A 26,250-nucleotide genomic window follows, 5' to 3' on the forward strand; every position below is an offset into this window, starting at 1 on the left:
AGAGAGAGAGAGAGAGAGAGAATATGGGTTAGGAAGGCAGTGTAACTAAGAGAGATAGTGAGAGAAAGAGTAGAATTATGATAGAGAATGACTAATTGCACTAGCACGCCCTTATCCACAAAAAGGACAAACTCTTGAGGTGGGCGAATGGTGACTGTTGCTGGAACCATCTTCGCCATAAGACTCGTTTCACGGAACGACCACGAAAAGTCGATAACGTGCGAAATGAGCCTAATACGACCTGGCCCACCCCCACACTCTAAGTTGTTTCCGTTCGTGTTCGTCCACCTCTTCCTCCCTCCGCCATCCTTCGCACGTTTGGCCTCCCACATGGTCTCCACCTCCCGTGTGATACAGTAATATCCTGTCACCCACCCCAACCCTTATATTTTTCTCTTTCTTCTTCCTCCTGATAAACTTCCTCCTCGTCACCTCTACCCTCCTATGTCCTGTCTCTTCCTCCCCAACTCATCCACAATATGTATCAAAGTTCAACAACATCTTTAGATTGGCAATTCAGCCTAGTCATAAGAACATAAGAATGAAGGAAACTGCAAGAGACCATAAGGCCTACACTAGGCAGTTCCATATCCATTACTACCTATCATCCCCAACTATAAAGTTGTCCGACCTTTTCTTAAAAACAACAACTCGGGTGCCAACGGAGTAGAATCATAGGCCTACAGTACATACGAGCAAGGGCCTAGCTCCCGTCACCTCTTACAACGGCCCCATTCCGCCGCCCAGCGGAGCATGCGGTTACCAATGGTCATACAAAAGAAGATGGAGGTTTATTTGTTATTCTTTAAAGTGGTCTCTGGGTTTCGCGTGCTGGAAAAATCGTCAGTGTGCCAGGTTTTGCACGCGTGCCAAGGGTTGCCCACCTCTGCCCTTTATCTATCTCTACTCTTCTCCTTTCACAGTCAATCATGCAGAGGGGATGTGGTGCACCCCATCGATATCGTGTTCCACTTATTGAATATGTAGGTTTGAGTTCTGTCACTATGTCTGGCTTGAAATAAATGTGGGACGCAAAATGTCATACCATTGCAAATAGCGGACCTACTTCCTCTGAGCAGACTACCCACAGATAGTGAGGTATGTAGTCTCAAGTCTCATAGCTTTGTAGCATATGAGCCTCATTCATTCTTGTGTCTATATTAGAACTCTTATCATCATTATACATCTGAATGTATGTAACTTCTTCAAAAGAAGTAAATAAGCAAGAACTGGTTTACCAACATAGTGGGCAACGTATGGAATAGGCGTAACCATATAGTAAGCGCGGAAGCAATTGGTTGTAAGAGAAGATTAGAAAATTTTATGGATAGGGATGACAGGTGGGGAGGGACATGGAACTGCTTTGTGTAGGTCTAATGGACTCTTGCAGTCTCCTCAATATATCAAAGAAAGACACAAACTAGAGAAAAAAGTATTAATTTGGCAGATGCTACGATGCTGTCGTATTTAGAAAAGGCTAATGAAATATTGTCACTATCTCTCACAGGTTTGTCTCTGAAATCACCTTCCTCCGTCTCCTTCCCATCTTTTCTTTGTTGTCTGCCCACACTGACATTCATTCTCATTCACTTTCCTACACTTCTATGTGCGCATTCTTGCCCCCCCCCTCTCTCTCTCTCTCTCTCTCTCTCTCTCTCTCTCTCTCTCTCTCTCTCTCTCTCTCTCTCTCTCTCTCTCTCTCTCTCACACACACACACACACACACACACACACACACACACACACACACACACACACACACACACACACACACACACACACACACACACACACACACACACACACACACCAATTCACACAACATGTATACACGCACAAGCACATCCACAATATGAAATCTGACCAGAAAAGTAAAACATTGTCAACTACGAGTCCAGATCTGATAAAAAACTTTAGTCAACCATGAACATGCAAATGCACACACACAAAAACAGACACACACACACATACAAACACACACACATACACACACATACAAACACACACACATGCACACACACACACACACACACACACACACACACACACACACACACACACACACACACACACACACACACACACACACACACATGGAGAGAGAGATAAAGAAAGAGTGAGAAATGTAGAGAGAGGGTGGGGGGAAGGGAGGAAAGGGAGGGAATAAAAAAGGGAGGAGATAGACAGACAGACAGAGAGAGATAAAGAGAGAGAGTTAGAAGAGAGAGAGAGAGAGAGAGAGAGAGAGAGAGAGAGAGAGGCGTTGGAGAGAGGGAGAAAAGGAAGGGAATGGGGAAGGAAGAGACAAAGAGAGAGAAAGAGAGAGAGAGAGAGAGAGAGAGAGAGAGAGAGAGAGAGAGAGAGAGAGAGAGAGAGAGAGAGAGAGAGAGAGAGAGAGAGAGAGAGCCCTTGGAATTTCATCAAGGATTTGATTCGGGAATGAAAACGGGGCGGTTCATGAAATAAACGAAAATAGTTAATAACAGTTTTTCTCTTTTCCGCTCAGGAAGAACATTTCCATATTAAACATTTCTGGCTTTCAGAGGTTTTTGGGATCTGGGAAATTTAATACAATTTTTCCTTTTTCTTAATCTTAACAATGCGACATCGGTGTCAAAAAGCCTTATTTTTTCTTCTTTTTCTTTTTATAATTATTTGTTTCGGCCATGGTTTTCCTTTTTTTTTCCTGTGGTGATGCTGTTAACGATGGTGATGATGACGATGATGATGATGACGACGACGGACGACGATGACGATGATAAAGATGATGACGACGACGATGATAAAGAAGATGATGATGATGACGATGATGATGACGATGATGATGATGGTGATGAAGATGGTGATGATGATGATGATGATGATGATGATGATGATGATGATGATGATGATGATGATGATGATGATGATGATGATGATGATGATGATGATGATGATGATGATGATGATGATGATGATGATGATGATGATGATGATGATGATGATGGTGATGATGATGATGATGATGATGATGATGATGATGACGACGACGACGACGTTGGTGACGACGATGGAGGTGATGGTAAGGATGATCATGATGTTGGTGATTATAGTGATGGTGATGATAATGGTGATAATGGTGTGATCATGAGAATAAGACGGAGGGGAATAAGGAGTGGAGGAAAGAAAAAGGAGAAATAAAGAGAAAGGAAAGGGGAATAGGAAAGGGGAAGGAAGTGGGTCTTCTGAATAATGGGAAAATAAAAGAGGAATAGGCTGACGAGGTGGGAAGAGGAGGAAGAGGGAAGAGAAGGAGTGTGGGAGGAAGCAAATAGGGGAAATAGGATGTAGGTGAAGAGAAAGGAAAGGAAGTGAGAGGGATTCTCCACTAGCCTTACCAATACTGCCTCCCACGTCCAAGGGTCTGAACTGGGCTATGTATTTCAATAAAATCAAGGTACATTTATGATGCCAACATGACCATTTTGGACTCCAGCTATCCGCTTGGAAGAGAGAGAGAGAGAGAGAGAGAGAGAGAGAGAGAGAGAGAGAGAGAGAGAGAGAGAGAGAGAGAGAGAGAGAGAGAGATGCGTAGCTCTTATGTAATGACGAAGCATAATATCACTTCTGGAATCGAACTACCGTCACCTTGACGCAAGTAGCACAAATAGCGACGCTCTAACCCGCTCGGCCACCGGGTTATGGCCATAATCTTAAATAAGGTCATATAGCTCCATAGTTGTATGGTAAAGAAAGCTATAGAAATTCTGTGTCTGTGCAGACTAGGTTGAGTTTCAATTGAATTTTGTGTTACAATTCATGATTCCTGAATCCATGTCGTCTGTGTTCTCAAGTTGCTTGCAATCCTGGACAGACACTTTTTGAGCCTCTGCAACCAATATTGCAGACACCCTTGCATGTCTGAGATCCTGAACAAATATTCTGGTTGATTGCACCCGCATGCAGGGCAGCCTAATTTCACAAAGCATTGCATGCAGGCACATATAAACCCACTTATGGCTAACTCAGATCTGAGGGGAAAAATACCTACACGAGGGAAGGTAAACGTACATGAGAGTGGGCTTACTCACACTCAAGTACACACTCGTGGCGCAGTTAGTAGAGTTCCCGGGTGCAACTACGGAGGTCCGGGTTCGAATCCAATAACTTCAGTATTGCTGCGCTGCGGGTTGTTACTCCAACTCTCGTGGGCGGGGAGTTGGGGTGTGTGTGCGGTCATATACGAGCTCAGAGCTCTCTTCCGGGAGGGAAATAGCGAATCATACACACACACGCGAGCGCGCACACGCAATTAGTTATGAAGAGTGCCTCTCTTTGGAGCGTTTCCTTCTGTCTCAAATACCTAACCTAACCTACCCTAACCTATCTCTCCTCAACCTAATAGAGCCATCAGAGAATTTTATTCAGCCATGGAGCAGGAACAGGATCCCAAATATGGTTTGGTACTATCTTGGTTGACCTTTAGGCTACTCTGGTGACACACTTTAATGTCTTTGCTTGGCGCCAAACATTTGTAAACAGTGGAGGGAAGAACCCCAAAACAAATGGATTATTACATTGATATGCATTAGCAAGCTCGTTATGCTTAGCAAGAGACGAATTTATTCAGATGATGGGAGTGGTCATCCGATGCTAAGGAAAGAGATAGAAGACCTTAACTCAGTCACGAGTCCTTCCATCCCTCAGCTGGATTAAATCGTCAAAACGTTAACTATGAAATATGACGCTGGATTGGCAGGGTTAAGCCTTCTACATTTTGTCTGGAAATATCGCTTCCATTCTCCCAACAACATTCCCATCAGTCCCCTTCCTTTCGCATCATTCCCCTTCCTACGCCATCAGCTCCCCTTTCCTGCCCCTTTATGCCGGTGTCACACTATGCGGCGACGCAGGATGCGGCCATATGAAGGGCAAGTTCAATTAGCTTAATAAAATCACCTGGTTATAACCTAAACTTTACATGACGGCCATCGTCTTCCCCTGGTTAAAATACTATTGTAAAATTTCGAATTTAATGACTCATGTGGGAGACTTTGCTACAGCCAACAATAAGCCGCAACGACGGCGCCGGCTAGTGTGGCACCGGCCTTAGACTTTCCTAGTCCTCTCAGATTCAAGTTAAGACACGATTACATAGCTTCGAATTTGGTTGCATTTGGTCATGGATGCTGATATGTCTGCTTTATATTATATATATATATATATATATATATATATATATATATATATATATATATATATATATGTATATATATATATATATATATATATATATATATATATATATATATATATATATATATATATATATATATGGGTGGAGGAAGAATAAGCGAAGATGAGCTGGAACTCCTTTATTGCTTTACGTTTCGACCGATTCGGTCTTCTTCAGTAAGCTTACTGAAGAAGACCGAGTCGGTCGAAACGTAAAGCAATAAAGGAATTCCAGCCCATCTTCGCTTATATATATATATATATATATATATATATATATTAGGGGTGTGCCAATTAGTCGGCATTGGCAAGAATCAGCACTTTTTTTGGTGAATCAGCATCGGCGAGAATCGGCATCTTTTTTGAAAAAGAGATTCGGCATCGCCATCGGCCATAGTTTGCCGATGGCGATGCCAATTCAGCAATTCACTTATTATTCATTATTCTGATGGCTGTATAGGGCCATGCAACATATTATGTGCTATATAAGATTCCACTACCAAATAATCATTGTTTTATTTTATTTTCACATAGTATCAAAACCGTAGGGAATGAGATGGCTAGGAATATGCTGTGGTAGTGGTAAACCTACATTGCCGTCTAGTGCCATAACACACGTTTCGAAAATATTATGCAGAGGTGATACAATCTGCAAACACGAGAACGTACGACCGGAGAAAATTTTAAAATACCAGCACAAGTCGGAGTAAATGTTAGAGCAAATTATATTAATTTTTTGTATTTCTTATACATACATACACACACACACACACACACACACACACACACACACACACACACACACACACACACACACACACACACACACACACACACACACACACACACACACACACACACATATATATATATATATATATATGTGTATACTGTATATATACATATATATGTATATATATATATGTATTGAAACAGTAAAGTGTCTACAATAGAAGTTAAGCGAGAGTAATATGGGAGTAAATCGTCCGGGTCCCCGTGGAATCCGTTGATTTTACCCGCTGATAGGTTCGAATATTGGGCGGACGGATTTACTCCCACTTACTCCGCAGCAATTTATAGCCAAACGAATCGTTTTTAAAGAATTTTTTATGTATTTTAAAAGTAAATTCATGACAATACACCTTTATACTTTTTAACAATGACAGCTATGACTTTAACTCATGTTTAGATGATTTGCTGTCAAATTCACAATCACACGAGTCGAATTTGGACAAAGTGAAACTTAAAAAAAAATAATAATAAGATCTTCATCTGTTCTGACACTACAAATCGAAGTTGATAAACTTCGCTCCCTCTCACTGGAACCACGTGACTCGGATTCCTTGAGTTGGTGGAGAAATAACCACAACTCACATCCTGAACTTGGAAAAGTTGCCAACAAAATGCTGTGCTCTCCACGATCTTCCGTGACGAGTGAATGCGTCTTCAGCGTTGGTGGTAATGTCTACACCTCACACCGTAACCGTTTGACTCCAGAAACAGGGGAGAAATTGATGCTGTTGAACTTCAATTTGCGAATGTTTAACTTTGACTATTAACTCATGGGATGTGGCAGTACTCGGTGAGTCAGCATGTCGGAAAAAAAAAATCATTGAGTTTTTTGTTCCTTTTTTAATTTTATGCCCAGAAACAGCTTTTGAAAAAAAAAATACATATGTATATATTTTTTGCCATTTCCCGCACTCCATGGGTCAAATATTAGAGAGTAGAGACTGAGGTTTAGGTTTTACTATTAATTTATGATTAAGAAATTTATTAAGAAATTTTATACATGTATTTTATCAAAACCATGCATTAAATTATTCAAATTACTTGAAGTTAGTAGTTACATAAAAATCTATGAGGTAGGTACTATTTAACCCCTTTCAACCGATATTTACGTATTCTATTTGTTATTTACATTATTATAGTTTTTATTTATTATTTTATTATTACTATGATTTTTTTTTCGCATCCGACCTAGATATGGATCAAAAAGTCTCCTGTCGGCATGCTCCGCCTTTGTAATCCTTTGTACAATCATACATTGATAATCATAAAGTGGTCAGTCAATAAGCACTTCATTAAGTTCATTCAATCATTAGCATCCAACAGCTCAACAACTGGCGTGTATAAATCTACATAGATTATAAAGCAAGTAAAAATCATAGTTTAATTACTTTATATTAAAAACTGATATACATACATACATGCATATATATATACATATATTTATATATATATATATATATATATATATATGTATATATATATGTATATATACCAAAGGATTTTTTCCCCCTTACACGGGAGGTAGCCAAAAGAAAAAGACATATAAACCACTCCCACCCATTCCATCCCCTACATACTCCACTCCCCTCCACCCTCTTCCCTCCCTCCTATCTTGGGACCTCCCTGCATCTTGTCCACTGCCCTGGGTCAGAGGCAGTGTCGCAAGACACAGCACATCCACAGCATGGCCGCTTCATTAATTCGGCGATCCCCCCCCTCTCCGTCCCCTCATGCAGAAAATGAGAAGACTGGGAGAAATCCCTTCGGGCTGCTCCAATTTATTTCTCATACATACTCTCTCACCCCCCACTCCCACCCACTCCCCCTCATGCATCACAGCATCATCCATACACAACCATTCTCCATTCACCCCTATCTTCTGTCCTCTCCCGTCCTTCCTCAACAGACATTCCCCTCTTTCCCAATGCCCCTTTTACCCCATCCATCCATCTCATCCTTGGACGCCCCCTCATGTTCACTCCTTCCACCTCTGCATTCCACACCTCTTTTACTAATCTTTCTTCACTCATTCTTTCCATGTGTCCAAACCATCCCAATACTCTTTCATCAACCCTATCTCCCAACTCCCTTTCCTTCCCCGTTCTCCTCCTCACTTCCTCATTTCTCACCCCTATCATACTTCTCAGACTCCTCTCTTCCTCTCTTATGTTCCATGTCTCTGCCCCGTACAGTGCTGTCGGCACAATCACTCCTTCGTACAATCTCCTCTTAGCATCCATTCCCAAATGTCTATTTCTCATTACACTTTTTAATCCACCAAGCCATTTATTCGCTTCTCTCAATATACTTTCTACCACCACCCCAACTCCTCCCTTTCCTGCCGCATTCGCACCCAAGTATCTAAAACTATCCACTTCCTCCAGTCTCTCTCCCTTAATACTCACTTCCAGCCTGCTGTCACTTTCCCCCCTTGTACACCTCATCACCTTACTTTTACCCACATTTATCTTCAACTTCCTTCTTTCATACACCTTCCCAAACTCTGTCACCAACTTCCTCAATCCCTCCTCTGATCCTGCTACAAGTGCAGTGTCGTCCGCAAACAACAGCTGGATTATCTCTTACTTTTCCCCATTTTCTTTAACCATCTCCAGCCCCTTACCCAACACCCTTGCATTCACATCTTGCTCCACCCCATACATGTATAGGTTGAACAGCCAAGGCGACACAACACATCCCTGACGAAGGCCCACCTTTACTTCACACCAATCACTCTCTCCATTTCTATTCATAACACAAGCTCTACTACTCTCGTAAAAACTCTTGACTGCTCTTAACAGCTTTCCTCCTATCCCATATATCTGTAATACCTCCCACAGTGCTTTCCTGTCTACCTTGTCATAAGTCTTTTCCAAATCCATAAAAGCCCAAACCACATCCTTACCTTTTCCTATACAGTATCTTTCTCACATATCTGTCTTAATACAAAAATCTGATCTACACAACCCCTACCTGTCCTAAAACCACATTGATCCTCACCAATTACTCCCTCTGTTCCTCTCCTAATCCTCTCAATCAAGACCCTCCCATAAACCTCCCTAACTACACTCAACAAGCTGATCCCTCTGAAACTACTACACTCACACTTGTCCCCCTTTTACCTTTTCTTCTCTACTTGATTCGCCTCCTCTTCCTTAATTATATAAAGTGGAATCGACATCGGTATCGGCATCGGCGACTAAGAGTGAATAGGAATCAGCATCGGTGTCAACATCGGCAACAAAACGTGAATAAGTAATCGGCATTGGTATCGGCATCGGCATCGGCAAAAAAAAAAAAAAAAAAAAAAAAAAAAAAAATCGACAAACCTCTTATATATATATATATATATATATATATATATATATATATATATATATATATTATATATATATATATATATATATAATATATATATATGAGTTTTTTTTTAAGGAAGTACCGCTTTGAAATAAAAATTAAACAAGTGAAATTTTCGTAACAATTTTATTTTTACATGAAAGCCTGTACTGTAATCTACTTTTCAATTGATTGTCACCATGGGAGTTTCGACATGCAATACAGTGGTCAACCACTTTATACCAGTGCTTCTATCCTTATGAGAAATCTTGCGCCGCTGTGGCGTTATTTTATATTGCGTATGTTTGTTTACTTAGTTAAGGGTATTCATAGTTTATTGAATAACCCATTTCTTCTCTTTTTTTTGGGGGGGGGTAGAAGATGTTGAAAGATGGTAAATGTTTGTTACCCAGGATTTGGTATAGGGTAAGTGTTATTTGAGGGGGCAGATGAAAGATTCAGTTGTTATTGCGCAGTGTTGTTGTAAATTGGGCAGTCTACTAGTATGTGTGGGGGGGGGGAGGGGAGGTTTTACGTTCTTTCTTCTCGACTCCTGACCATTCCACTGGGGAGTCCTTCACTTTTTCTTTGGCATTTCAAGTTCCTCATCTCCCCCAACGACCCCATCCCTTTCTATCAGTTCTCTCCCCAACTTCTTGTACCCTTAACTATTCTTATATTACCTCACCACTCATGTCCCCCTTTGTCGTAGTCCACCTCTCATGCTCCTTTTCTTTCCTTCTTCCTCACTCCCCTCTCTACGCCAAACCTTCTTCCTCATATCCCGTTCCTTTGCTCCCCATGCCTAATGCTCCCTTTTCTTCCCTCTTCTTCATAATCCTTCCTTTTCTCCCTCCTCTTTTTACTCCCAATCTTCTTCCTCATCCCTCTTTCCCCTACCTCCCACCCCAAATGCAGGTTTACCTCTTCCCTTTTGCATACTTCCCTCTCATCTCTTTCCGTCATGGTCTACTTTCTTTTATCCTGCAACCGTCATTCTTCTATCCCAAACTACGATTTTTTTTAATTCTATCATACGTCCCTTTCCAATCTTTCTGTAAACTCCTCCTCTCTTCCTCTCCTTCCTCTCTTTCTCTTTTCTCCAAAGGCCCACTCTGTTCCCTCACTTACCCTCTCTTTTTACTCTCTCAGTCTTCTGTCTCTCTCTTTTCATATTTGCGCTTTCCATGACGCTTCTCTCTTCTCTCTCTCTCTCTCTCTCTCCAGTTTTTCTCTCTCTAGTCATGCAATTCATCTCACCAAGGCCCTCCCCCCTTTTCAATTAATTTATAAACTCTTCTCAACCTTCATAACCATCTTCCCCCTTCATCCCTCCCTCGTATCCCACGTTCCAATCTTCCCCACACTGCTAGTCTCTCCCTCTCCCCTGTAATCCCCCATTTCCTTCCCTGAAAGCGGGTACTCTGTGTCACAAGGCCCATAATCCCGCTCCCCGTTTTCTATTGGCGTTTCCCTCCCCACCTCAACCCTCCTCCCCCTCCTCCTCCTCTGACAATTCTCCCCTTGTGATGTGCCACCTGGTTGTAGTCAATCAACGACCTGACTCAACCTAGTTTCTTTCTCCTCCCCCTTCTCCCCTCTCCCTTACACACCTACACACAGCTTGCTGATGTAATGATTAGCGTTCTGGGTTACCACAACACTCATACCCAGTAAGCAATTGCAAACCGTTACCGTCGTCCCTAACCAAGGAGACATTTGTGTTGTGCATATCACATTTTACCCATAGACCGGCCTACATGATTCCTGAGCTCTCATCCAAAAGGTAATAACTATCTATCACTAGTCCAGCACACGATAAAGACCATGATGAATAATAAAATGCAAACACCCATGGTTACACTCACTCCCATAACCCAATTCTATATCCGCACATATCAACTACCATCACATTCGCATCAGTGCCTACATAAAAACACCCACGTATATCCACACGTAACGTTACATAAGTACCTACCCACATCAGTAACGACACTCTTAAGAACAATAAAAGCTCTGCATTTTCACGAATGTGCCCTTTCTACGGAGCAGTCCTGATGGGGATTATGAACTCGATAGAGACAGAAACATATATATATATATATATATATATATATATATATATATATATATATATATACATACATACACACTCACATGTGTATATACATACATATACATATATATACATAAATATGTATGTATAATATATATATACACACACATTATATATATATATATATATATATATATATATATATATATATATATATATACACTCCATTACACGCTTACCTCTCTCTTCACTCCTGAGAACCTCCCAACTACACTCCCAAACTCACACTCGCCCCTCCCTCTCAACTTAGTTTCACCCAATGCCAACACATCCATCTTTCTTTTCACAAACATACTGCCTATATCTTCCCTTTTACTCTCATCTGTACTACATCCATGCGCATTGAAAGACCCAAACCTTAGGATACTGGTAGGAAAACTCCTAGCCCCTCTTATGCCTTTACTTTTTTTAGGAATGTCCCCTTTGGGGCTACAGGGAGAAGGATGCCTTGTCCTAATCCTCATCCCGTTTCTATCGCCTTTTATGACTCAAGCGGGAAGACTTGGTGGCAGTATTCTTTCCCACCACCACCACCACCACAAGGGATAGCTCTCAAGTACATGGAAATAAAAACTGATCTTTTTACATTGATATGGTGATTAGAATGAAAATGAACATAGGAGAGAATGTTGGTAGGTTTTCTATAAACTTTTTTTTTTCAGAATGCCACTATCTCTAATTATTTCAACATCCAACAAGGGCAAGCTGTTATCATTTTCTATTTCAAGAGAGAAGTTAATGGAAGGTACCAGTAAATTTAGACTAACAAGGAAATCATCAATAGATAAGTTATTAGGCCAGAAACACAAAACATCGTCTACATATCTGAACCAAGCAATTTTTTCATATTTAATAGTTGGTAAAAAATATTTAAAAAAAAATATTCCATGTAGATGTTAGCTAAAACCGGTGGAAGAGAATTTCCCATAGTCATTCCGAAGGTCTGTTTGTAATATTTCTCAAAGACAAAAGAAGAATTATTTACATACAAACTTATTAATTTTAATTTCTTTTCAAGGGATACCATCAATGCTGTTACCTAGAATATTTGGGAGGAAGATTAAAACATCTTGAATTGGGACATGAGTAAAGATCCCAGTAACATTGAAACTAACTAAATTGCAAGGATAGTCAGTATAAAGAGATTTAAACTTTTTAATCAAGTCTTCACTATTTTGAATAAAGGAGTTAGAAAGAGTACCTACAAAGGGAGAAAGCTTTGTTACGGGCTACTTAGAAAGTTTATAGCTCACAGAGCCTACAGAACTGATGATGGGCCTAATGGGTTGGTATGGCTTGTGAGTTTTAATAACGCCATACTACATCTAAAGATGTAATATACGAAAGTACTTACTGGCTACAAGTTTCCCTTCTCATGTGGTTATTTTGCATATATATATATATATATATATATATACATATATATATATACATATACACACACACACACACACACACACACACACACACACACACACACACACACACACACACACACAATGTATATATATATATATATATATAAATATATATATATATTTTGTTTGTGTGTATATATGTGTGTGTGTGTGTGTGTGTGTGTGTGTGTGTGTGTGTGTGTGTGTGTGTGTGTACACACACACGACAGTCGAAGTAACAGCGAAGATTGGACCTCCGGAAAAAAAAATCGTGGATATCAACGACGAGGGAGTACCTGTGTTGTATTAGTAGGGAAGGGAGTAGTGGGAAGGTGAAGAAAAATGAGAAGGGGAGGGATTACTGAGAAAAATGGAAGAAAATGAGGAAGGGGACGAACGGGCCCCGGACGTCAGAGGGAATGTCAACAAAAGATGCGCAGACGACAGAGGTGAAGTCGAAGTAATTAGTAAAAATGTAAAAATTAGAAATATAGATAAGAGCAGCGCAATGGAAGGTGGAGATAATTATTTCTATGGATTTAATGAGGAAGGTGATAACCTCCCCCGATTAGCAAGTCTAGAGAAAAAACTAACAAAAGAAACGAACAATGGGAGGTTAGGTTGAGTCAACTTGAACTGATTACACAAAGAGTTGATAAATTGGAAAAACTAAAGGAGAACCAAAATCTAAATAAAGAAATAGAAAAAAAAAGACAGCTATTTTAAGAGTGAAGTTAATGGAAGGTATGACAGTGAAGGGTGGAGATGACCTGTGGGAAATGTACTACTTGATATGATTATAGAACGTACAATGACACAATGGATGCAATGAGGAATTAAAGAAGAAGTATAAAGAGGATAAAGATTCCATAGAAAAAAGGTAAGTGGTTGGAAAAAGGTTCAGGAAAATAGCAAAATTGAATTTAGAGATATAGTGAAACAACATATGAAAGAACACACTAAGGACACAGTTATTAAAGTGATGAGAGAGAAGGAGAATATAGTAGCAGATAAAAAGAAATGTTTAATTATATTAGGAATGCAAGAGCAACATAATCCAAATAGGACTACATGAGTAAGAGAGGAGAAAGAAAGAATATTTCAAGAAGGGGAACAGGAAATAAGGAAAGAATTTGAAGAAATATATAGACTTGGGAAATACAGTATAGACAAGACCAGACCAATTAAGGTTAAATTCAGGTCACAAACGACAGCAGAGAATGTCTTATCAAAAGCAGGAAAACTAGCAGAAAGTGATCAGTAAAAACAGGTGTGGATAAAAAGAGGGATGAATAAAGAGGAAAGAGAGGAGGAGAAAAAAAAATCGAAGCTAGGAAAAAAACGAGAACAGAACAGAGTCAAAGAAAAATTCTATTGGAGAGTAGTGGATATGAAAGTGAGGAAATGGTTCATAGTAGAAAAAAAAAACATAAGGGAAACAGAAAACAGGGTGGAGGTAGCAGAAAATTAAAAGTGTCCTTCACAAATATAGATGGGTTAATAACAAGCTTGAATGAACTGAATGATTACCTGATGGAAAAGAAACCTGACATAATGGGAATTGTAGAGACAAATTTGAAAGGTTCATTACCACCCAACAGTGTAGGACATGGTGCATATAATTATTGGATTAGAAACAGAGAAGTTAAACAAGGTGGTGGAGTTATGTTCCTGACTAAGAAGGATATAAATGTAAGGAATGTTACATATGGAAAGAATAGAATGGAAATGATCGTGATGGAAATAGAGGACAGAGACAAGAAGAGCAGGAAGTTTGTGGTCAATTATGTGCCTCCTAAAACGGCTTCGTGGGAAGAGAAAGAACACAAAAATATGTTAGAAGACACAAGAATAACATTAAATAAGATAATGGAAGATGGAGGAAGAATAGTTATAATGGGTGACTTTAATTGTAAAGAAATCTACAGGGAAGAAATGACAGTGAAGGGTGGAGATGACCTGTGGGAAATGTACTACTTGATATGATTATAGAACGTACAATGACCCAATGGATGCAAGAGAATACTACAGTAGGTATAGAAGTGAGGAAGAACCATCGAGACCGGACCTAATAATCACATCAGAACCTGAAATAGTGGACAAGATTGAATATAAGACACCACTAAGGAAAAGTGACCACATATTAATAGAACTGGAACTGAATGAAGAAAAATACATGGGAAAACGAACAATATAGAAAGGGAAGAATAATGTATGGAAAAAAATTGGATAAAATAAGATTTTTTTTTCAAAAGCAGACTGGGAAAGGATATACAAAGAAGGAACAACAGTAGAAGAGAAAAGGAAAAATTTGACAACAATTTATAAGGAATGGAAAAGTATGTTCCAAGACAAAATCAAGAAAAAGGATATGTAAAATGTTGGTACAACAAAATATGTAGAGAGTTAAAAGATAAAAGGGATAAAGCTTGGATAAAATGGAGGAAAGACAAAAAAAAATGGAAAATATATACTGATTATAGAAATGAATATGTACAAGTGCGCAGAGAAGAAAAGAGAAAACACGAAAAGGATGTCATAGAAAAATGTAAAGATCAACCAAAACTATTTTATAGATTTGTAAACAACAAACTGAAAAACAAACAAGAATTAGTGAAACTACGACAAGGAGGAATTAAATACACAGAGGAAATAGAAATGGCAGAAATTATGAACAAGCATTTCAAATCAGTGTTTATGAGGAATAGCATACAACTGAGAGATGACGAGTGGGAGGGGAAAGTCCCCCCTATGAAAGAAATAGACGTAACAAAGAATGAAATAATGAATCACTTGTGTAATCTCGATGTCAGAAAATCGTATGGACAAGATGAAATGGCAAACTGAATTTTGAGAGAATGCAAGGACGAACTAACAGATAAAATACATAGTCTAATAATCAGTTCATTGAAGGCAGGAAAAGTTCCATAAATATGGAAAAGAGCAAATATAGTACTAATATATAAGAAGGAAAACAAAGAAAACTCTACAAACTATAGACCGGTCTCTCTTACAAGTACGGTAGCAAAAATTTGTGAAAGAATGATCAAAATTAGATGGGTAAAGCATTAAAATTTTTTACTAAATCCGAGGCAGTTTGGATATAGACAAGGAAGGTCATGTGTTACAAACCTGATGTGTTTCTATTCAAGACTAATATATATAATACAGGAAAGAGATAGATGGGCTGATTGTGCCTTTCTGGGCCTGAAAAAAGCTTTTGATAAGGTGCCACATAAGAAATTGCTTAAGAAATTAGAAACTGTAGGAGGAATACAGGGCAATCTGCTACAGTGGATGGAAGACTTCTTGCATGAAAGAAAAATGAGAGTGGTGATAAGAGACAAACATTCCAATTGGGATGAGGTGATTAGTGGAGTTCCACAAGGAACAGTACTGGCCCCAGTAATGTTTACTATATATATTAATAATATAGATGAAGGAATTAAAAATTATATGAGCTTCTTCGCAGACGATGCAAAAATGTTTAAAAAAGTGAACACCGAAGAAGATTGTGAATCACTGCAAAGCGATCTCAATAAAGTAAAGAAATAAAAGTACCAATTTATGATTATCTACTTTGCTGTAAATCCACAAGAATATGCATTTTTACATAGTCTATTGTACATATATTTTGTTACATGTATCCTTGTACTGTACCCACATTGGACCACGAAAGGGCGTCCAAATCCGATAAATCTTCTTCACTCGATGTGAAGTCACTTTCGTATTGCGTGCTAGCCATGTTGAAGAATGTAAACAATAGTTGTTATATCATCAGTGCCTCTAGCGGTGGAAAATGTAACTACGACATTGAAAAGTTTGTATGCTCTCAGGCACTTTTAAGATCATGCTATTTGGGTAAAATCAAGACTATAAAAGGCTAGAAAAGTGCATTTTAGTGTTCTAACATCTAAGTTATATTTTCTTATATGAAATAACAAAAAAATAAAGAAATCCAAAAATCTTCTGAGTTGGCCTTTAAGCAAAATAATTAAATCATTTATCACGTTAATAAAATCCTGCATTGCCTACAATTTTCATTATATTCTATGTACATAGCAATATGTGTGACTTTTCGCCGCGCGCCGTCCGCGACACGGCATCATGCTTTCAAATAACCATGGGTGTACGAGTACATGGACGCTTTTACCACGACTACGTGTGAAACCACCCAAAGACACCAGGGTTGGTTCCAAGTATATATACTTGTACTTGGACTTGGTAGCTGATTAAGTGAAGAGGCCTTGCTATGGATGCACTGTGTCTTGCTGCATTGTGTTTAACCCAGGGCAGTTGGTAGATGTAGGGATGGCCCGTCATCCATCAGGAGTTGGGATAGAAGAGGTGGAAATGGTGGTGGAGGGGAGTGAAATGGGTGGGAATAGCTACCCCCCTAATAAGGGGGAAAAACTCTTGTTTTATATATATATTATATATATATATATATATATATATATATATATATATATACAGTATTTAACTATGACGAAACAATGTAGAAGAATATTTCATACTAATAGAATGAATATTGGCACATTTTATGTTTTTGTTCTGCTTTAAGTATAAAGATTAAGAAAAAACGTACCCATTCGTATTTTTAACTGTGAGGAAACAATGTAGAAAAGTATTCAAGAACTGTTTCATTATGATAATATATCTTATGTGTTTTTAAGTATGAAGATTAACAAAAATAATAGAAATGTACCCGTTCTTATTTTCAACAATCAGTCGTTTAATTATCAATGAATAATAATCACAATTTTCGAGCAATCTAATCACACACTGGTACATGCATACATACATACGTACGTACAGACATAAATACATATATACGTATGTATATGCATATATGTGTATGTACAGTATATATGTACATGCATACATACATACGTACATACATACATACATACATACATACATATGTACATATATACATATATACATACATACATCGGTATAGATATATGATACAAAGAGAGACAGATAGGTAGAAAGATGCGTACATATGCAGACATAAATGCATAAATACATACATACATACATACATACATACATACATACATACATACATACATACATACATACATACATACATACATACATACATACATACATACATACATACATACAATACATACATACCTACAGAGAGTGAGAGAAAGTGAGAGCAAAGCGAAATGGAAAGAACAGGAAATGAGGAAAAAGGGAGAAGGGTGAGGAGGAGGAGGAGGTGGGTGAGCTGAGGGTCAAGGAGAGGATGATAAAGGAGTTCGAAGACTAGTAAGGGGTCGATGAGAAGGTAAAAAAGGAAGAGGTCGAGGAAGAAGAGGTCTAAACGCAAGTGGTTTAGAAGGAAGAAGGAGGTGACGAATAGGCGGACGAGGTCAAGGAGGAGGGGGAAGTAAAGGAGGAGAAGGTTAACGCGGTCGAATGGGATCTGAAAAGGGGCTTGGAGAAGGAGGTGCAGTGAGAGGAAGTGGAGAACGAATTAGAGAAGGTCGAGGAGAGGGTGAACTAAGAAAAGGTATATGAGGACTTCGACAGAGAGGAGGTCGAGGAGGAGGAGGAGGAGTAGGGGGTCAAGAAGGTCGAGTAGGAGATCAAAGAGGAAGTGGAGGAAGAGGGGTCGGGTAGAAAGAGATAAGAAAAACCGATAAGTAATGATAATGTTCAAAGAATGTGCAGACACAAAAGAATTGAATATTCTCAGTATGCTGTCAAAATAATTACATGGCAAGAATATACAGCACACCCACACACACACACGCACACACACGCACACACACACACACACACACACACACACACACACACACACACACACACACACACACACACACACATACACAAGAATATAAGAGGAGACTGTAAGAGAATATGAGTCCTACACAAAGCAGTTTCGTGTCCTATAGCACCTATCATCCTAATACATAAAGTTATTTCATCTTCTCTCAAGATAACCAATAGTTTCAGCGCTCACTACCATTTCTTCTCTATTTCTTTCTTAAACCAAAATTTGTCCAATTTAAACCCATTACCTCGAGTCCTGCCCTACTGTCTTAGTGCACACACAGACACACACACACACACACACACACACACACACACACACACACACACACACACACACACACACACACACACACACACACACACAACACACACACACACATAACACACACACACACACACACACACACACACACACACATAGGATCACAATTGTGTGCAGAGTCTGTGAAGATCATTGCGACTTCGACTAAAGTCACGCTGAACTCGGAAATGTGTTTGTGGCTGCGAGTTGCCTGACTCTCCTCAGTGGCACTCCGATCTGGCGTAGCACTGTTTCTGAAAAGTTATGCAGCCGCTTGCATTCTCCCTTATATGAAAAGCGCTCCGCTTTGAAGGAAATGGAATATTTTATTCACATCTCGCAGGCATTTCGTTATCAAACCTACCTTTCTACATAGCTACCTATCTACCTACACATCTATCTACATAGCTACCTGTCTATTTATCTATCTCTCTGTCTGTCTACCTATCTATTTATTAATCTATGTATCCATCAACCTATCTATTTACCCATCTATCTATTAAGCTATCTACCTATCTACGAGTCGTTAGCAAACCTACTAAACCCTACTTATCTATTCATATATGTATCTGTGTACATAGTCAGGTTATCCGATGTAAGAATGTCCTCATTCAGCAAAAGGTCCTTCTCTAACATGAATAAAATCAGCTTGTAGTAGGAACAATGCCTGTAGGTGTGTGTGTGTGTGTGTGTGTGTGTGTGTGTGTGTGTGTGTGTGTGTGTGTGTGTGTATTCACCTTGGTCTTTGGATCACGTGTTGGATTCGTGATCGACAGCTATTTCCCTCCCGGAAGAGAGCTCAGAGTTCGTATGACCGATCTATGGGTAATGCTATGACCTTTCACACACCCACCCAACTCCCCGCCCACGAGAGTCAGAGTAACGACCCGAAGCGCAGCGATACCGAAAGAATTTCGGCCCTGGGCAGGATTCGAACCAGGTACTGCGAGCACCACCGTACTTCCCATCCAGCGCTCTACCAACTGCGCCACCGAGTCGTGTGTGTGTGTGTGTGTGTGTGTGTGTGTGTGTGTGTGTGTGTGTGTGTGTGTGTGTGTGTGTGTGTGTGTGTGTGTGTGTGTGTGTGTGAGAGAGAGAGAGAGAGAGAGAGAGAGAGAGAGAGAGAGAGAGAGAGAGAGAGAGAGAGAGAATGAGAGAGAATAAAGGTAGAGAGAGAGATGGAAAGGGAGAGATATCAGCCATGTTCGCGAATCAGGTGCTGTGTTCGTGATCGACAAATGTCAGAGCCGTTGATAGGGAGAGTTTAACCATGCTTAGACTGAACTGGTAGCGCGTGATTGGTCAGTAAGCGTCACGTGATCCCTTGGCGCCATCTTGCATCTATATTTTGCCTCACCTCCCTCCCCTATTTAGTTGAGTGTGAAGGCTAACAATATTAATACGCTGGTACCTACGTACTTGCCTACCCATTTATGGTGTGCATCACGCTTTCCATGAAGAACGTAATTTAAGAGAGGGGTCGAACTCGCCGACCAAAGTCTCTAACCAAGCTCGCCGACAAGTCGCCGATCAGAGTCGCTGACCTAGCTCGCCGATTGGAGTCACCAACCAAACTCGCCGACTGAACGCGCCGACTGGAGTCGCTGAACAAACTCGCCGACCAAACTCACTGATCGGAGTCGACGACCGGAGGAGCTGACCAAACACATCGACCAAACTCGCAGATCGGAGTCGCCGGCCGAACTCGCCGACTTAACTCGCTGGGTAAACTCGCCAATCGAGATCGCCGACCGAAATCCCCAACTGAACATACCTTGAGTATAGATCGTTAGTATCATAAATTATCCTCTCATTGACGGCCGAAATGACTGGCGAGGATGCACCAAAGTTTGCAAGCGATAGGTAGATGGCGCCTGAGGAGCGAATGGCCAAATTCTCCCTTTCAACGGCTGTGACAATTGTTACTTTCCCGGATCAGAGCTTCATGAGTCATTTGTCCCGATCTATGGATAATCCTGTGATCACACACACGCGCCCGCGCGCGGGACTGAGACTACAGCGGGATCTGATTATGTTCAAATGTTTACATGTAATACTGCTAACTTTTCTTAAATCTTATAAACATTTCTGACTGGAACCTGAATGCCAATGTTTTCATCTTGAATCAAAATGCTATACTTGAATACTTCATATTTACTCCATTAATTATAACAACAATCTTCTGCAGGAGTTATTCTAAATGCGTTACGATCTTGAAGTTTAGAACATATTCAGCTTTGCATGTAATATGGATGCAAATGTTGATCTTGAATTGAAAATGCCTAAGTTGTTTCTCCTTTATTAATTATATGCAAGATGTTTGGCGTGTATACTTATAATTGCATATCAACGAGTGTTTAAAAGCAGTATTTAGTGTGTTTGGTATTCCTAATAGCAGGAACTGTAGTGGGAAGAAATCATAGAATTCATTATTTTATATCTGTTACGAAAGAATTAAACAACCGAAAGTTTGAGCGCGTCGGCAACTCTCGCCCGTCTCGGTGTGTTCACGTGTACGAATGTAGTGAAAATGTTCATTATTCGAAGTCATTTTCTTAGTGCAAAAGCGACGATATGATTACAACCATCGTTTACAGGCACACAGCTAAGTAAAAAAAGCTGACAAAAGCTAGAGTAGTTCTTATAAAATTCTAAGATCCGGAAGGGATATGTTGTCAGTGGTCCATGGCGAAAGGATGCATTGATGATTAACAATTATTGTCGTAGCATGTGAGTTTGAACTTTGGCGCGCAACGCCCAGAGCTATGCTGTCATATTGGTTCAGTCAGAAGGAAAAAGTGCGGGCAGTCGGATGTGAATGTGAAAATGTGCTATATATCCATAGAAAATATATCCTTACTCAGTGTTAGTGGCACTTTAGTTGCAATGACAAAGAAAACTGGATGTTAGAAGTAATCAGTGTTTACTGTTAGTGATGAAAGTTCTAAGATATTTATAAAATGGAAAAGCGAATCGTGTTTTCCGACTGGAGTTTATTGTGCGTTTAATTTAATTTGTTTTGTAACAGCAGCACAGGAAATCATAACAAATTCGTTCTCGGAGGGCTAAACGATTTATCCGTGAGAGTGAGACTGTATTTTAAAGGTAAGTTTAAGCAAAATAATTGAATTATCATGTTGATGAAATCTTGCAATGGCCACAATTTTCATTATATTCTATGTACATAGCAATATGTGTGACTCGTGTTCTTATTTTTCTCTTGATTTTGTATTTCTTGCGGCTATTCAATGCATCAGTTAATGGCTTTGTTGTTTAGGCAACAATATCGTTAGTAGTATAATGTAAACATAGATCAGGTTGTACAGACAACATTTACCAATGCTCATCGTATCCCACACCACAAACAAACACGTTTGGCGAGGTAATGGTTGACGTGATGAATCACAATGGCAAAAGCCGACAAGACTGTGAGAATAAACACCTTGTGTGATCGAAACCTTTATTGGTACTACGTTTCGCTTGTTACAGCTTTTTCAAGTACAGACATGACACACACTCTGAGCACATATAAGCCAACGGGGAAGGAACTGGGAGAGGTTATCGGGGAGGGGTGGGTGGTAGGTGGAGGGGGACGGGTGGGACTTGGTGGAGACAAAGGAGGACATTTCGGACAGTTTGTTGAAGTGGACTAAGGGGGACATTTCATACATTTATTTAATGCGGGTAACAGATGGGTGATAGGAGGGGCGATGTTAAACATGCCTCTGTTCTGCTCAATGGTTTTGAAGCTTTGAATGGCGGCCGCTTCGAGGCATTTTCTCCTCACCCTGTCTGGTTCACTAAACAGAAGTTCTGCGTTATCCCAATCCATCAAGTGGTCGTTGGTGTTCCGGTGTATAACACAGGCGTTGGTGGTGATGTTGTTCCGGGAATCGTAGCGATGCTCCCGGATCCGGGTCTTCAGGTCACGGGAGGTCTCGCCGATGTATACTTTATCACATCCAGCACAGGGTATGCGGTAGACACCAGCGTTTTTTCCCCACATCTCGTCCTGGCTGTCACTCCTCCTAGCGAGCTCTTTGATAGTTCTGCTGGACTGGCCCACTACCTGAATGTTGCAACGCCCAAGTGTCCGGGTGAGGGTGGCGGTGACGCTGCTGGCTGGAAGGATAAGCCTCCTAGCTGGATCTTTTGTTGGTTCCCGCCCTTCCATTATTTTGAGTGCCTTTTTCTTACACTGGTGGATGATGCACTCTGGATATTTTAATTTCTGAAAAACCTCCTTTATGTGCCTACACTCGTCCTCTAAGAATTCAGGGCTACATATTCTGAGAGCTCTGAGGTAGAAACCTATGACTACACCTTTTTTAATACTGAGGTCATGGTGGGATAGGAAGTGAGTCAAATCGTCCTTATTGGTTGGTTTCCTGTAGACTGTAAATTTTAAAAAATTATCATGTTTGATGATAAGGGTATCCAAAAATGGAAGGGAATCGTTGATTTCTTCCTCCAAGGTGAACTGGATGGATGGCTCAACCTCGTTCAGAGCCGCTTGGAGTTTGGGGATGTCAAACCGTCTGGGGGAAATTAGTAGTATGTCATCCACATAGCGAAGCCATACTACGTTGCCAGGAACGATATCTGAGAAAGGCCCTGCTTCTAAAAATTCCATGAACAGGTTGGCAAGGACAGCGTGCAAAGGAGAGCCCATGGCCATGCCAAACCTTTGGTGAAAGTACTGGTCCTGGAATTTGAAATAATTAAATTGGACACAAAGCTCCCTATTCCCCCCAATGACTTTGTGGATTTAATACAGCTTTGTGTCCAATTTAATTATTTCACAGCCTGCTTATCATTTTGCTTTCAGATTCAAAAGCACACAAAGTGCTTGAGCTCATAGCAACGCAGAAAGCACTTTTCAGGGATATCGGTCAGCTCTCGCCTTGTCAACAAACATCAGCGCTGGAATCGTATCATAAGGTTGTGCGCTTTGCTCCAAAGTCCCAGCACTTTTTTTTTTCTTTTTAATGAGAATGAAAGGAAAGCAAGTACATATATAACTTCAAACATCTCTTGACGTAATTTCACTACAGTAATTCAGGCACAAGGGGGCTGAATTCACATTGAAAATGTTAAAATGTATGCATGGTGATTGAAAATTATCAACACTAATATTCCACTTAGAGACTACTACTTGCTGTACTTCATTTCAATGAAACTTCATGTATAAATCAGAAAACTGGAAAAATGGAGAGGCGCAGTGGGCTATATCTTATCTCAGAGCCAAAACAAGTGTTGGAGTGGCGAAGGAGAAGGTTGATTTAACATATGGTGAGTGTATGAAGCATTATTGTCCTACATATTGCATCCAAACTGTGAAACTGCATAGGACTTCATACTGGAGCAATCGTGCACGACACGAGAGCCTGCTTATCATCTTGCTTCCAGGTTCAAAAGCTCACAAAGTGCTTGAGCTCACAGTAACGCAGAAAGCACTTTTCTCGCCTTGTCATCAAACACCAGCGCTGGAATCTTATCATAAGGTTGTGTGCTTCTTTGCTCCTAAGTCCCAGCACTTTTTTTATGAAGCAGTGAAAGGAAGGCAAGTACATATATAACCTCAAACATCTCTTGATGTAATTTCACTACAGTAATTCAAGCACAAGGGGGCTGAATTCATATTGAGAATGGTAAAATGCATGGATGGTAATTGAAAATTATCATTACTAATATTCCACTTTGAGACTACTACTTGCTGTCCTTCATTTCAATGAAAATTCATGTAAAAGCAGAAAAAGTGGAAAAAATGGAGAGGCCCAGTGGGCTATATCTTATCCCAAAGCCAAAACAGGTGTTAGAGTGGCGAAGGAGAAGGTTAATCTAACATATGGTGAATGTATGAAACATTATTGTGCTACATATTGCATCCAAAATTAATACTTGTTTAAAAAAATTGTATTGTTCTGATACACCTAAACAATAAAATGTACAAACCATACATTTCCATTTTGTATTTACAGAATATGTACAGATTTTACTTGGTGAATTACTAAGGTTGCGTTCTAAATATCTATCATACAAACTTGCAAGAGATGCCAAACTTCAGTACGCTATGAAAGTTCCTGAACCAGTCTGTTCCAAGTATGGAAAACAAGAGAAGTCTGACATCATCCAGAAACAAAGGTCCAGGTTTAATCGTCCAACACAGCTATTTTCATGTACCAAGAACAAATAGTACCCCCGAATATAATTCCAAAAATCTGAACTAAAGTCATTGCTGAAGGGTATTAAAATCCTGTGTAATGTCCATCTGGTGCAGGCCATTTTTCACTAATTCGGTCTCGGGTACACACTGGAAGGGGTAGGCGATTCTTTTGCCTAGCCATTGCCAACACCACTCCACTAAATTACGATAGACAAGATATCTGTACAGCCTGAAAGAAATTAAAGTACCAATTTATGTTTATTCATTTTGCTGTAACTTCATAAAAATATGCATCTTTACATAGTCTATTGTATACATATTTTGTTACATGTATCCTTGTACCATACTCACATTGGGACACGAAAGGGCGTTCAAATCCGATAAATCTTCTTTACTCGATGTGAAATCACTTTCGCATTGTGTGATAGCCATGTTGAAGAATGTAAACAACAGCTGTAACGTCATCAGTGCCCTAGCGGTGGAAAATGTAACTACGACATTGAAAAATGTCTGCTATCAGGCACTTTTAAGACCATGCAATTTGGATAAAAATGAATACTATAAAATGCTAGAAACGTGCATTTTAGTGTTCTAACATCTTTTAAGTTATATTTTCATACATGAAATAAAAAAAAATAAAAACCTCAATTGACCTGTAAGGATAGAAGCGATAACAAATTAGAGCCCATAAAAGAAACAACAACCAGCAAATGAGTGAAACAAAACCTTTGCCTGAGTTCTGTTTTCAAACTACGAATGTTCTAGAATTAAACATCACAAAGATGATTGTAGCAGTCTTCGCCTAACTAAATACAGTTGGGTAATAAGCCGTGCAACCTTGTTTACGATATTTGCCTTTGGTTACCGTAGGTTTCCAGTGAGGAATCGTCCTGCTGCTAAACTGGTATCACTTCCGAATTAGTTCACACTTCTTGTAATGTAAATGGTATTATTTAGAAAATATTGAACATATATAATGTACACTCACAAGTTCTTTTACGGCACAGAGATACGGAATCTGTCGTTAATGATATTTGTGGGAGTGAATAGGTAGACGCTAATGTAATTATGTAATTTCACGGCAGAAAACATTAACACAGTGTCTACATTGCCTTCTCCGCTAACACTA

At 39.7% G+C, this 26,250-nt stretch overlaps 1 protein-coding gene across 1 annotated transcript in view; it reads right to left on the reverse strand.

Annotated features, from left to right (window-relative positions):
* LOC143028713 (uncharacterized) overlaps window positions 1-25,553 on the reverse strand; it is a 55,176-nt gene extending 29,623 nt beyond the window's left edge. Inside the window, exon 1 of the mRNA XM_076191086.1 lies at window positions 25,473-25,553. Coding sequence (XP_076047201.1) covers window positions 25,473-25,553 — 81 coding nt within the window. The remainder of the gene's footprint in view (window positions 1-25,472) is intronic.
* Window positions 25,554-26,250: the final 697 nt, after the last annotated feature.

The sequence above is a fragment of the Oratosquilla oratoria genome, chromosome 1, assembly GCF_046742065.1.
Source record: "Oratosquilla oratoria isolate Oo_2021 chromosome 1, ASM4674206v1, whole genome shotgun sequence".
Classification (NCBI taxonomy): Eukaryota; Metazoa; Arthropoda; class Malacostraca; order Stomatopoda; family Squillidae; genus Oratosquilla; species Oratosquilla oratoria.